At 44.1% G+C, this 12,234-nt stretch overlaps 2 protein-coding genes across 8 annotated transcripts in view; one reads left to right on the top strand and one right to left on the bottom strand.

The window, feature by feature from the left end:
• Nucleotides 1–6,020, bottom strand: part of Csad (cysteine sulfinic acid decarboxylase) — a 27,479-nt gene extending 21,459 nt beyond the window's left edge. For all 5 annotated transcript variants that reach the window (XM_077798364.1, XM_077798363.1, XM_026398692.2 and 2 more), the window contains exon 1: nucleotides 5,915–6,020. The gene's annotated coding sequence lies outside the window, so the exon portion shown is untranslated. The remainder of the gene's footprint in view (nucleotides 1–5,914) is intronic.
• On the top strand, nucleotides 5,313–12,234 carry Znf740 (zinc finger protein 740). 3 transcript variants are annotated; one of them, XM_026398699.2, is made up of 7 exons: nucleotides 5,313–5,532; nucleotides 6,360–6,674; nucleotides 9,488–9,637; nucleotides 9,981–10,070; nucleotides 10,539–10,662; nucleotides 10,954–11,072; nucleotides 12,061–12,234. In XM_026398699.2, exons 2-7 carry the CDS (start codon nucleotides 6,666–6,668, stop codon nucleotides 12,148–12,150), a joined length of 582 nt encoding a protein of 193 aa, XP_026254484.1. In that variant the 5' UTR covers nucleotides 5,313–5,532; nucleotides 6,360–6,665; the 3' UTR covers nucleotides 12,151–12,234. The 3 variants fall into 3 exon arrangements, with proteins under 3 accessions (XP_026254484.1, XP_026254485.1, XP_077654491.1); XM_026398700.2 differs by having other exon boundaries at nucleotides 6,360–6,872; XM_077798365.1 differs by lacking the exon at nucleotides 9,981–10,070 and having other exon boundaries at nucleotides 6,360–6,872.

Raw genomic sequence — 12,234 nt, 5'->3', positions numbered from 1 at the left:
CCAAAAAAAAAAAAAAAAAACGTTTTTTCCCTAAAACATACACATTGCTAGAATCAAGGAATGTCCCTTGTTTGGTTTCCCAACTTCTCTATCCACTATCATCAAAGGTCTAGCAGGTGGCAAAGGGAGACAGACACTGCTCATTTTGATTATGCAACCCATGCTGGTTCACAGAGGGGAAAGGGTTCAGCTTGTTCAGCAAACATCGACTGTCTACTTCTGCCGCCTGGTTGGCACTGCCCCAGGTTCTTGCTGTGTATGTGCTGTGGACTCCAACCAGCAAGCCAGCAAGGGAGCTTGGGATGCAAACTGAAGGCATGATTACCACCACAGAGTAGTGCGCTCACCAAGAGCCAGCAAGGGAGCTTGGGATGCAAACTGAAGGCATGATTACCACCACAGAGTAGTGCGCTCACCAAGGAAAGGTAGGACTGCTTCATTCTGCTCTGCTGGCCCAACCCAGGCTTCCAGGAGCAAATACTCAGACTCATGAGATGATAGAGAACAGGAGCCAGAAAAGACTACTCAGGAATCTTATACTTCGATTTGGTAAAAGGATGGGGTGGGCCTGAGTTGGGGAAAGTCACAGAGCAGGAGTCCTGCCTGGGGGCAAAAGGATCTGACAATTGCAGTTGCCTTACCCTCTTTATTTTTTTTTTGGTATTGAAGACTGATCCCAGGGGTACTCTACCAGTGAGCTACACCCCTAGCCCTTTTTATTTTGAGATAGGGTCTCACTAAATTGCCCAGGCTAGCCTTGATCTTTCAATCCTTCTACCTAAACTAGGATTACAGACTGATTACAACTAGGATTACAGGTGTACACATCCATGGCCGGCTGGCAGTGCCTCTTAAAGTGCTTTCAACCAGAGTCTTGCACAAAGGCTATCAATAAACATTTGCTGAATTCATCAACTATTTATAGGTACTGAAAATACCACTGCATTCCACTTATATTTGATTACCATCATCCAGGAATCTGTAGTGATGGTAACTTGATTTGCAAAGGGTTTTTTTTTCCCCCTACTGAAAGCCCTCTAATCCATTTTATCTCATTGATACTCATAATGGTACTAGAAATTAGATAGGTATTCATTCATTCTTGTCTTCAAAATGAGGACTCTTGGGCTGGAAAGAGTGAATTAATTTGTCCAAATTACAAAGGCGGTATAACCAATTTTCGCTAACTTCTAGGCTAGTCTGTCTACATTAGGTCTGGTCTCACTATTTGTTCCCATACACACACACAAGAACTGCAGCCAATATACAAATATTTGTGAAAATATACAACAACTAGAATACCAGAAGAAAGTACAGGAAAATAGTTTAATAATATTGAGGTAGCATGACACAAAAATTCAAAAGCCACAGATTTTTTAAATTTATTTTTTAATATTTATTTTTTAGTTTTAGGTGGACACAATACCTTTATTTTATTTTTATGTGGTGCTGAGAATCGAACCAAGTGCCTTACACATTGAAGGCGAGCGCGATACTACTTGAGCCACATCCCCAGCCCTCCACAGACAGATTTAATAATGTGAAACTTTAAAAATTTTGTGTAAAGAGACACCATGAAAGTGATGAAAGCTTATTCACAGCTTTCTATTTCTCACTCATAATTTTAACCACTCAAATGTTTTCAAAATATTCTTTGTGCCAGGTGAAGCGAGCTCCTAGAAACCCAGAGACTCAGGAGGCTGAGGCAGGAGAATTTCAAATTCAAGGCCAATCTCAATAATAGACCCTGTCTCAAAAATAAAATAAAAAGGTTTTGGGGCCTGGGTTTGTGCCTCAGGCAGAGCACTCGCCTAGCACACATGAGGCACTGGGTTCAAACCTTAGCACCACATAAAAATGAAATAAAAATATTGTGCCCACCTACAACTAAAAAAAAAAAAAAAGGTTTGGGGTTATAGCTCAGAGGCAGAGTACCCCTGGGTTCAATCCCCAGTACCAAAACAACAGCAGCCAAAAAAAAAAAAGAATGTTCTTTGCTCTTTTTGCAATTATTCTTTTTTTTTTTTTTTAGAGAGAGTGAGAGAGGAGAGACAGAGAGAGAGAAATTTTAATATTTATTTTTTAGTTCTCGGCGGACACAACATCTTTGTTGGTATGTGGTGCTGAGGATCGAACCCGGGCCGCACGCATGCCAGGCGAGCGGGCTACCGCTGAGCCACATCTCCAGCCCTTGCAATTATTCTTTTTCATGTCAATTTTAAAAAACATTTTTAGTTGCAGATGGACATAATACCTTTATTTTATTTATTTATATTTATGTGGTGCTGTGGATTGAACCCAGTGTCTCACACATGTTAGGCAAGTGCTCTAGCACTAAGCTACAACCCCAGCACTCCATATCAATTTAAAAATCTGCTTAAGAGCTGGGATATAGTTTAGCAGTAGAGCTAAATAATAATCCCTACTACCCCCCCCCCCAAAAAAAGTAAAACAATTAGTTTAAATTCCATGCAAAGGGGCTGAGGTTGTGGTCCAGCAATGGAGTACTACTTAATTTAGCACTTGCCTGGCACATGCAAGGCCCTGGGTTTGATCCTCAGTACTACATAAAAATAAATAAAATAAAGATATTGTTTCCAACTACAACTAAAAAATGTTTTTAAAAATTCCATGCAAAATCGTGTTTTAAACAGAATTTAGTTTACCTTAATCTACAGCAAGAATTGATGTCCCTATAAAACTATGACTACTACAAAACTACAAGACTACTATGTCTTCCTACTAATGGACATAATAAAATGTCATCTAATTAGGCCTTTATGATTTCATTAAAATAGCCTGTTTTGTTTTGTTTGTTTTTTTCTTTTTCAAGACAGGGTTTTTTTTTTTTTTTAGAGAATGATTTTTTTTAATATTTATTTTTTTAGTTTTTGGTGGACACAACATCTTTGTTGGTATGTGGTGCTGAGGATCGAACCCGGGCCGCACGCATGCCAGGCGAGCGCTCTACCGCTTGAGCACCCTCAAGACAGGGTTTCACTATGTTGCCCATACTGGCATAGAGCTCTCAATCCTCCTGCCTCAGCCTCCCATGTTGCTAGGACTACAGGCATGAGCCATAGCACCCAGGTTGGTTTTCTTAACATATGACTGTGGCAGGAGCCTGAGGCAGTAGGATTACAAGCTGGAGACCAGCCTCAGCAACTCAGACCTCCAACAATTTAGTAAGATCCTGTCTCAAAAAGTATAAAGGAATGAGGATATAAGTCCCTGGTAAAATACCCCTTGATTCAATCCCCACTACCAAAAAATAAATAAATCTGACTTTCAGTTCCCTATTAATTTTTTTTCTAGGAATGTAATAGTTTTACTGTAAATGAGATTATTCTATGACATTTCATGGTTATTGTTTTTATATTTTACTTATATAATTTATTCTCATGCTGGAGATTGAACTTGGGTGCTTTACTACTGAGCTACACTTCCAGTCCTTTTTTTTTTTTTTTTTTTTTGTATCAGGGATTGAACTCAGGGGCATTCAACCACGGAACCACACTGGCAGCCCTATTTTGTATTTTATTTAGAGACAGTATCTCACTGAGTTGCTTAGCACTTCCCCATTGTGGACGCTGGCTTTGAACTCAGGATCCTCCTGCCTCAGCCTCCCAACCTGCTGGGATTCCAGGCCTGCACCACCATGCCCTGCTCATTTCCAGTCCTTTTTATTTTTATGTAATTTTTATTTGTTAATCTTACATCTGGCTATGTTGCCGAACTCTAATATTAATTTTACTATTTTGTCAACTGTTTCTCTTTATAAGTGAATATATTAACATAATGAGACTTTTTTTAAGATTTTTTTTTTAAAGAGAGAGAGAGGGAGAGACAGAGAGAATTTTTTAATATTTATTTTTTAGTTTTCGGTGGACACAACATCTTTGTTTGTATGTGGTGCTGAGGATCGAACGGAGCCACACTCTCGAGCTACTGCTTGAGCCACATCCCCAGCCCAACATAATGAGACTTTTCGGTGCCCTCATTTTTAATTGATATACAATAGAATATTGGTGTTAATGGTAAACATTCTTGACTTGTTTCTCTTGTTGATAGGAATGTTTCAAATAATTGTCAATAAGAAAAAGATAATTTTTTTTAATGGGCAAAGGATATGAATAGGCAATTTACAAAAACAATTGAAATGGTCAAAATGCAATAAGAGTTTTTTTGTTTTTGGTACTGGGGATTGAACCCAGGCCAGGGATGTAGCTCAGAGGGACTAAACCCAGTTGCTATGCAACTGCTGTACCGCTAAGCTACACTCCCCCCCCCCTTTTTTTTTGTAATTAAATATTTATTTCTGGAAATATTTTGCTCTCTCAATCTTATTCAATTTTGGGATGATACTAAAAGCACAAAGAACTTGCTTTCAATGGCCCAAAATGTTGACAGGTTGGGGAAATAAAATTTGTGTACAAAAGTTGATTGGGAATTCTTGTTTTGTTTCATCATAAGCATTTTTTCTTTAATAGAGCCATCAATTTTCCTAAGCTCACAACCTGATAGCACCTACAGCAGAAACTAGGTCTTAAATGGAATCAACATTTCCTTCAGTAAAGTGCATCTTTAGCAAGACCCCTCCCTAACAGCTAAAGTTTGGAGTAGAATTTGAAGATGGGTTCAATTTTTCCATTTTTCTAATTCAGCCCGGCCCAGGGACCAAATTGCATGTCCAACTGTCCAACTAGTTTTGTTGGAAACTAAGGTAAGTTCTATGTCCTATTCCAGCGAATTCAGAGCTAGACAGCCTGGAATAAAAATAAAAGGTAACCAGGGTGTCCTCTGACTTCTGCGAGGACATGAGCATGGCAGCCTCGGGCTACTCAAGGAACTCCTTCGAGACACTTATTTTCAGATTATGGTTGGGTTTACAAGGCAGGACTGTGCAAAGAAAGTTAACTCCTCCCAGCTGACCCTAAAATCTTCGGATCTGGGCCCAATAACAAACTCAGGGAAAGACAAACCTGACCGAGTTAAAGGAAAAGATCGGAAGTGTGAACTATCTGGCTTCTACTTAGGACTCCGAGCCCAGAAGCGACGGAAGGGAAAGAAGTGGCACTGTTTCAAAGAGTCTTAGCCAGCTCTCCAAAGCAGCCCTCTCAACCAGCGCCTGGAGATTTCACAGATCCTATTCCTGCCCTCAGTCAAGATGGCGTCCCGGGCTCGCATTCGCCACGGCGCACGCGCCAGCCCTCCGGCCCGCCCTCCTCCCATCCTCCCGCGCGCCTCATCGCCGGCTCGCCAGCTGCAGCACTCCGCGCGTCCCCAGCCTCACCCCTTTTCTGGCTGTCCCCGCCTGTCCAGACTCCCGAGCCCGGAAGTGGATGTTGCCGCTCGGCGGAGAGAACGAGGGGGAGGGGGAAGTGCTTCCGGGGAAACGGGCCCCAGGTTGGTGTTTGTAAACTTGCCTCGGTCCCGGCGGGGACAGCGGCGGCCGCAGAGTTGGCACGGAGTGCTGGGGCCTGGAGGAGGCGCCGCGCGGCTGGGGAGGCAGCGGGAAGTCGTGCCTGGCAGGTAGGCGCACGCCCCAAGGTGCGCAGCGTCGTCCAGGCGGACGGCAGCGCTTCAGCAGCTCGCAGGCCGTGGGACGCCGCGCGGGAAGGGGGAGGGGAGGGGAGGAGGGGCGCGTGGCGAAAGGAGGGGGTCTGAGGGAGGGCCGCGCGCGCACCGCCCCCCGCCGGCGCCTGCCGCCGCGTCCCCGGCCCTGGAGACGAAGGCTCGCTTGTAAGGGACGCGGGCGCGAGCACGCACCTCGCGCTATGCTCGGCGCTCTCGTCTTTTCGGCTCGGTTGGTGCGGCGGACGCTGCAGCTGCCTGTCTGGGTGGCTGGAGGGAGGGAACGCGCAATGCCTAGCTTTGCCTGCCCGCCCTCCACCTCCGCAACGAGTTTACGTACCTTGGGGCAAACTCAGAACATACACGTGTGGGCACTGCCAGTGTGGTTTCTGCCCGTCGCCTCAGCGCCCAGCGATGGCCCCCGAGCTTTCCTCCACCCGGGTCTCTCAGCCTCTGTAGAGTGCCAGCTTGGCGGGCCGGCCCACTTGGCCCAAAAGCCCTGAAAGGCCTCCGCCCCCTTCTTCCATTCCTAAGATGGCAAATCCAAGCAGTAACCCTGTTGACAGAGTTACTCCCTAAGAGGTCCCTGTTACTTTTGCTTCTGTTGGCTGTCCCTCCTTGCCTAGGAGACCAATTTCTTCTACTGACCTAGAAAGAACGCTCTCTTGACTCATGTCCTCTTTCTGAGCTTCAGAGTGCGCCCAGCAAAAAAAAAAAAAAGTTCACGTCACTCTATGGCCTGAGGATGTTGCACTTAAGGGCCCCATCTCCCTCTTTGGTTTCAGGTTTCTGGAACAAATCAAGAGCTAAATCAAGAGAATTCAACTGGAAAACCAAGACTAGCAGACTCTCTTTTCTTCAGACAACAGGCAGAAGCCAGAGAGACCAGGGATTCTTGGAACACCTGTTTTCCCTTTGGAGGACACAAAGTTCTTTTGGAAGACAAAGGCAGTTCAATATGGCAGCAGGACTGAGAGGACATGAGGGAGCCATTACTGTGATTTGGTGACAGTTCTTCAAAAGGCAGTGTCTTAAGGAAAGCTGGATCAAGGAACTCCTGAACTTTGGGTTGCATTAAGTGAAAAGTCAGCATGGCTCAGGTAAAAAGCTCTAAAGTCCTCCTTCAAGATCACTGGGAAGCCTCTTTGCAGTTACACTCTTGAATGCTGCCCTAGTCAACAATATTGACCAACTCAGTGAGCCAAGCTCTGTATTAAACACCAGGGGGAGATCTAGAGGAAGGAAAGGAGACAGGCCACAGCCCCTGCCTTCAGGGAGCTTCCAGTCAAATGAAGGAGGTAGGCTATACTGCATCACAGGCACTAATGAAACTTTTGCAAAGCAACATGTACTCAGTGTGCATTTGGTACATTAAGTGCTGAGGGGCATAAAAGAGTGCATAGTCTGGTGAATGCTTCGTTTGTTGTTGTTTTTTTTCCAACAGGAATTTATTGAGCTCCTGTTACATGCAAGGCATTGTGCTGGAAATACAAAGATGAATAAGATTGTTCTTGTCCCCAGTAAGCTTCCAGGCTACTTGGGTTTGGGGGGAAGGGAGGGAAAGACAGTCTATTATTTTTATATTCACAATGCATAGTGGCTGACTAGTAGTAGAGACTGAAACTGTTGATTGAAGGAATGTACAAAAAATAGACATATACACCGCAGAGTGATACTTCTGCCTAGATGGAAGAAGATGAAGCTTGAAGAATGCAAAGGATTTTGCTAGATTAACAAACAGAGAAGGACAATCAGACAAGGGGTACTATGTAGACAGAGGCTTAGACTAAAAGAGAATGTGAGGAGGTACAAGGTGTGCAGGTAGTTTGGTAGTTACAAAGCAAAGGATTTAAATAGGTATAATTTGGGAGATAGAGTAGATAATGATGGTGGGGGGTGTTTTCCTGGAGAAGTAAGCAGAGTATGACCCCAGGGCCTTTTATGCCTTCCTGAGGAATTAGATCTTATTTATAGGGAATGAGGCCTCCCTAAATAGTGTTAAGCAACAGAATAACATCAAATCACTGTGTTTAGAAGGTAATTGTCATTGTGTAAGTGGAGATGGATTGGAGGGACAGGATGACCAGATAGCCTGTTGTAGTCATCTAGGTAGAAAAGCTTTGTGCACACATTCCCAGAGCTGCTTCTAGCTTTCTTCCAGGGAACCTCCCCTACCAGTCACACCAGGATGGCAGCCTGATTATAGTATAATTGGCTTTCTTCCAACTGCTTCTGCATGCACAGCTTCCTCCTTTCCCTGCAGAGTAGAAACCCTTTGGTTTCTTCTTCCTTTGTCTGTTTGCGGCCCATTCTACACATTAAGTCATTCTTATTTTTAAAAGATTGCCTTTCACTAAACACTAACTCTGTGCTAAGCACTGCCAAGCATTTTACATTTTAGTTCTCATCGACCCTATGAGAATAGGCACTATTTATTTAGCTTAAAAAGTGGAATAACTTGCCCAAGATTACAGTACAAACAGCAGTGATAAGATTTTTGACTCTGGACCTTTCACTCCAAAGTGTCCCTGAAGGTGGGAGAAGGGATCCCAAGATACACTGATCATTTATAAAGAAAGGAATTTTTTTATAAATTTGGGAGTTTACTGACCAACTATTTAATAAGTTTTTTTATCAGTAAAAGAAACATATATCGAGTGATACTAAACAAAGTCAGTTTGAAGAATACAGCAGTGAAAATAGGTTATTTGCTTAAATATATCTTGTTTAAGTAACTTGTCAACTTTATGTGGAACAGAGAATATGAAAAAATGTAGATATGCATACATATAAATGGCCTAAGGAGTCAAAAGAAATTGTTTATTCAACTTCAGAATCCTTCCAAGTATTTTAATTTTTACATCTGCTGTAACTGACAACACTTATTAATATTTAAAGAGAAATAACCTCTGCTGGGTTTCTGATCTCGCGACTAAAAGGCTCAGGGGTCACTCCAGTTAAACTGGGCTAACTGGGCTGCACGAAATAACCACACAGAAGACACAATACCTTTTTCTTTGGAGTCACTGTGACAGCTCCTCTGACCTTAAGGGTCCACAGAAAGAGAGAGAGTGAGAGCACATGCTGACCCCTTTTATTGAGGATAAGCTATTCAAATGAGGCAAGGGGTCAGATTTCAGGGGGCTGAGTATCTTAATGATGTCCGCTGTTCGCAGGTTGACTGACACCTGGGTAGGCCACACCCAAGGGCACAGTAAGAGAAGGGGACACATACAAGGCACTTCCATGGAAGATTCTATCCTAAACCGGGCAAGGGGTTATATTACAAAGGAACAAGTGAGCATAGCTTCACTCGTGGGGCTGTAGCAAGACACATCCATGCACGAGACATTGACCCTCAGACCCAAGAAGGGTGGGGAAAGCTCTGCCACATTTCTGCGACTGAGCGCCTCAGCACCCAGCCGGGGAGTGTAACTCAGTCACATGTAAGGTTGGTCTCTCACAAACCTCCTAGAATATATAGCTGGTACCAACAAGGTCTGCCAATCAGAAATGGGCTCTGAAATTGAGAGCTTTTGAGAGAGGAGAAAAGTCCTCTAGGCATTTCCCATTTCTGTGGGTAATCTTGACACATCTCGTATCCACTCAGTGTTAAGGCCTAGAAATACTTTCAAAGTAATTTGTAGCCACATACACTGTACCTAGCACAGTACTGCTGACAAAAGTGTTGATACTGCTTGATTATTAATTTCATGTGTGTTTTAATGCTGAAGAACAACAGAAAAGGAACTGGTGAGATGAGTTGGGGAGGATCTTGAAGTGAGGAGGGCTGCTCCCTGGAGAGAAACAATTTGTCTGTAGCTGGGTGTAAAAGGCAGTTCTATAGAAGATGGCAGCCTGTTTTTGCCCTGCCTTGCCAGGTGATCTGACACCTCCTCTCCTTTCAACTTAGGCAAGTCTCCTGGCTTGTGAAGGCCTAGCAGGTGTGAGTTTGGTTCCCACTGCAGCCAGCAAGAAGATGATGCTGAGCCAGATTGCCAGCAAGCAGGCCGAGAATGGCGAGCGGGCAGGTAGCCCTGATGTGCTGAGGTGCTCGAGTCAGGTACAGCACTTGAGTCCACTGTGGTGCTTGGGGTTCGGGTGGCCCAAGCTTTGTGCCAGGAGACATCAAGCTTTGATTCCTCAGCGCTTCTGTTTAGGAAAGTGGGAAAAGGGAGTACAGCTGGGGAATGAATGAATGTAGATATTTTAGAGAATTGAGGAAGGTCTTTTTATACAACAACCCCTTGAGACCAAGGTACATGGAGAGAAACAGAAGAGTACTTTTTCTAAGCCTTTGGAGCAGGTGGTTACCTGTCATTTAAAAATTGTCAGAAAGTAGTATCTGGTCTCTTATATTGTGTTCTGAGATGGACTGTGAGTTTAGGTTTGATTTGTCTTCAAAGGGCCACCGAAAAGACAGTGATAAGTCCCGGAACCGGAAAGATGATGACAGCTTGGCTGAGGCTTCTCACTCAAAAAAGACTGTTAAAAAGGCAGGTAATGGGGTAATCCCCCAAACCAGTACAGTTTAGTAATGGGGTAATCTTTTCTTTCCACTGTGATTCTCCCTGGAACTTTCCCTAAATGCTTTCATCCTTCATAGCCAGTGTGTATCCCTTGATTTCATCCAGAGTCCACTTTAGTAGTTAATACCTACCCTTGCTGAAACATCTTTGGTACAGGTCAGGGAACATGATTTATACTGTTCCCTAGGGCAGGGACAGACTAATTCCAGCTCAGGTCATGCTCAGACTGTTGAGTGTAACAAGACAGGCATCTTACCCACTCCACCTCCTTTCCCAGAGGAACTCTTAACCCTGAGGAATGTGGGAGATGTTGGCATCTTTAGATATCATCAGAGAGGTTCTTCATCCAGCAGCTGAAAATGGACCCAGAGTAGAATGGTCTCTAGGAAGAGGGCAGAGGAATAGCCTCATGACATGCCTGATTGTTGCCCCCAGGTGGTGGTAGTGGAACAAAACGGTTCTTTTCAAGTAAAGATTCCAAAAAATTTTATTTGTGAACACTGCTTTGGAGCCTTTAGGAGCAGTTACCACCTCAAGAGGCACATCCTTATTCATACTGGTAAGTCTCTTGTTTATATTCACAGGGGGAGAATAGTCTATAACTTTTGTTTTGTGGAGAGATATACCTGTTTAGTTGGGTTTACCTTCCAGGGGAAGCATTAGAAATGGAGGAAGTGGATAAGTAAATGAGGTATAAAAGAGTGCATAGCTCTGTTTCTGGTGTCACTGAGACCAGCAGTTTTGGGGATCTCTCCACTATATTATAGCTTAGATGACTAAGAGGATAGCTGGAACCATGTCCCTACCACATACACCTCTTGACATTCACTTCTGTCTCCACCTGGGTTAGGTGAGAAACCATTTGAGTGTGATATATGTGATATGCGATTCATTCAGAAGTACCACCTGGAACGCCACAAGCGTGTACACAGTGGTGAAAAGCCTTACCAGTGTGAACGGTGTCATCAGGTAAGGCTCACACATCATCCAGCCCCATTACGGCCCCATAAACTTCCTTACCCAAGAACCAGGGCCAGGCCCCACTCCTGCCTAACCAAGTGGCCACCCAGTGTTCTTTGCCATAAAAGATGAACCTCAGGATGAGGTTCATCCCTCTGGCCTCATGCAGCTGCTTAGGGGGAAGAGTTAGAATATTAAAATAATAATAGCCTTTCTTGAGCACTTAATCTGTGCCAGGTACTGTGAGAACATACTTTACATAGATATTTTTTGTTTGTTTTTTAGTAAATCTTCACATTAACTCCATAAAGTAGCTGTGTCGTCCTCATTTCAATTATGGGGAAATTGAGATTCAGAGAAGTTAAGTTTTCCAGGGACACAGCAGATCAAGGGCAGAGCCTGGATTCAGTCCGACTTGAGAGCTCCTGCACTTTGGAGGAAGAGATGTAATCTTTGCCCTGAGGTCAGCATCTGATCTGATGAGAATGTCAATGCCAGGACCAAAACAAGACAAGAACAAGAGATGAGAATGATAGTAGTAACACTTCCTGGATGCTTTGCTAGGTCTCGAGCTTTGTTCTGTACTCTTACATGGAATCTTCCAAATGCTAGAGTGAAAGTCCCATGAGGGCAGTGACTGTCCTTCTTACTCTCCACCCTGTCCTCAGCCCCAAGAACTGTACCCGCCTTGAGATAAATGCTCAGTAATATTTGATGAACAAAGCAGCTATGGTGTGATTAGGAACATTTAGCCTCACCTTACAGATAGAAGAGTATGCAGATTCAGGGCTGTGAAATAACTTGCCAGGGTCACACAGCTCCTAAGTGGTAGAGTCAGGTTTCGGTGCCAGGGGCTCTGGCTCCAACAACTGCTTTCTTAACCACTGTGCTTGTGTCATCTGCACATGTTGAGAGGAAGTAGAATATGACATGTGCCTTCTATGTGGTGAAGGAGCTTGTTAATGGGCCACTGAGTTTTTCCTCCCTTTTTTCTCAGTGTTTTTCTCGGACAGATCGATTACTCAGACACAAACGGATGTGCCAAGGGTGCCAGTCGAAGACTTCTGATGGGCAGTTTTCTCTTTAGGCGCAAGGGGTCCTGGGTGGTGGGAGTGATCAGAAGAATCTACAGAAGAGTGCACACGCTTTCTGGTCTGATGGTCCCACCACC

This window comes from Urocitellus parryii, chromosome 5, assembly GCF_045843805.1.
Source record: "Urocitellus parryii isolate mUroPar1 chromosome 5, mUroPar1.hap1, whole genome shotgun sequence".
Classification (NCBI taxonomy): Eukaryota; Metazoa; Chordata; class Mammalia; order Rodentia; family Sciuridae; genus Urocitellus; species Urocitellus parryii.
This window is presented reverse-complemented; position numbering and strand designations above follow the sequence as displayed.

What these genes read in the sequence shown, in the direction of transcription:
- Znf740 (XM_026398699.2), top strand. An exon ending in GCACATCCTTATTCATACTG is followed by an intron (nt 10,663 to 10,953) that starts GTAAGTCTCTTG and finishes CACCTGGGTTAG; the next exon opens with GTGAGAAACCATTTGAGTGT. An exon ending in AGTGTGAACGGTGTCATCAG is followed by an intron (nt 11,073 to 12,060) that starts GTAAGGCTCACA and finishes CTTTTTTCTCAG; the next exon opens with TGTTTTTCTCGGACAGATCG.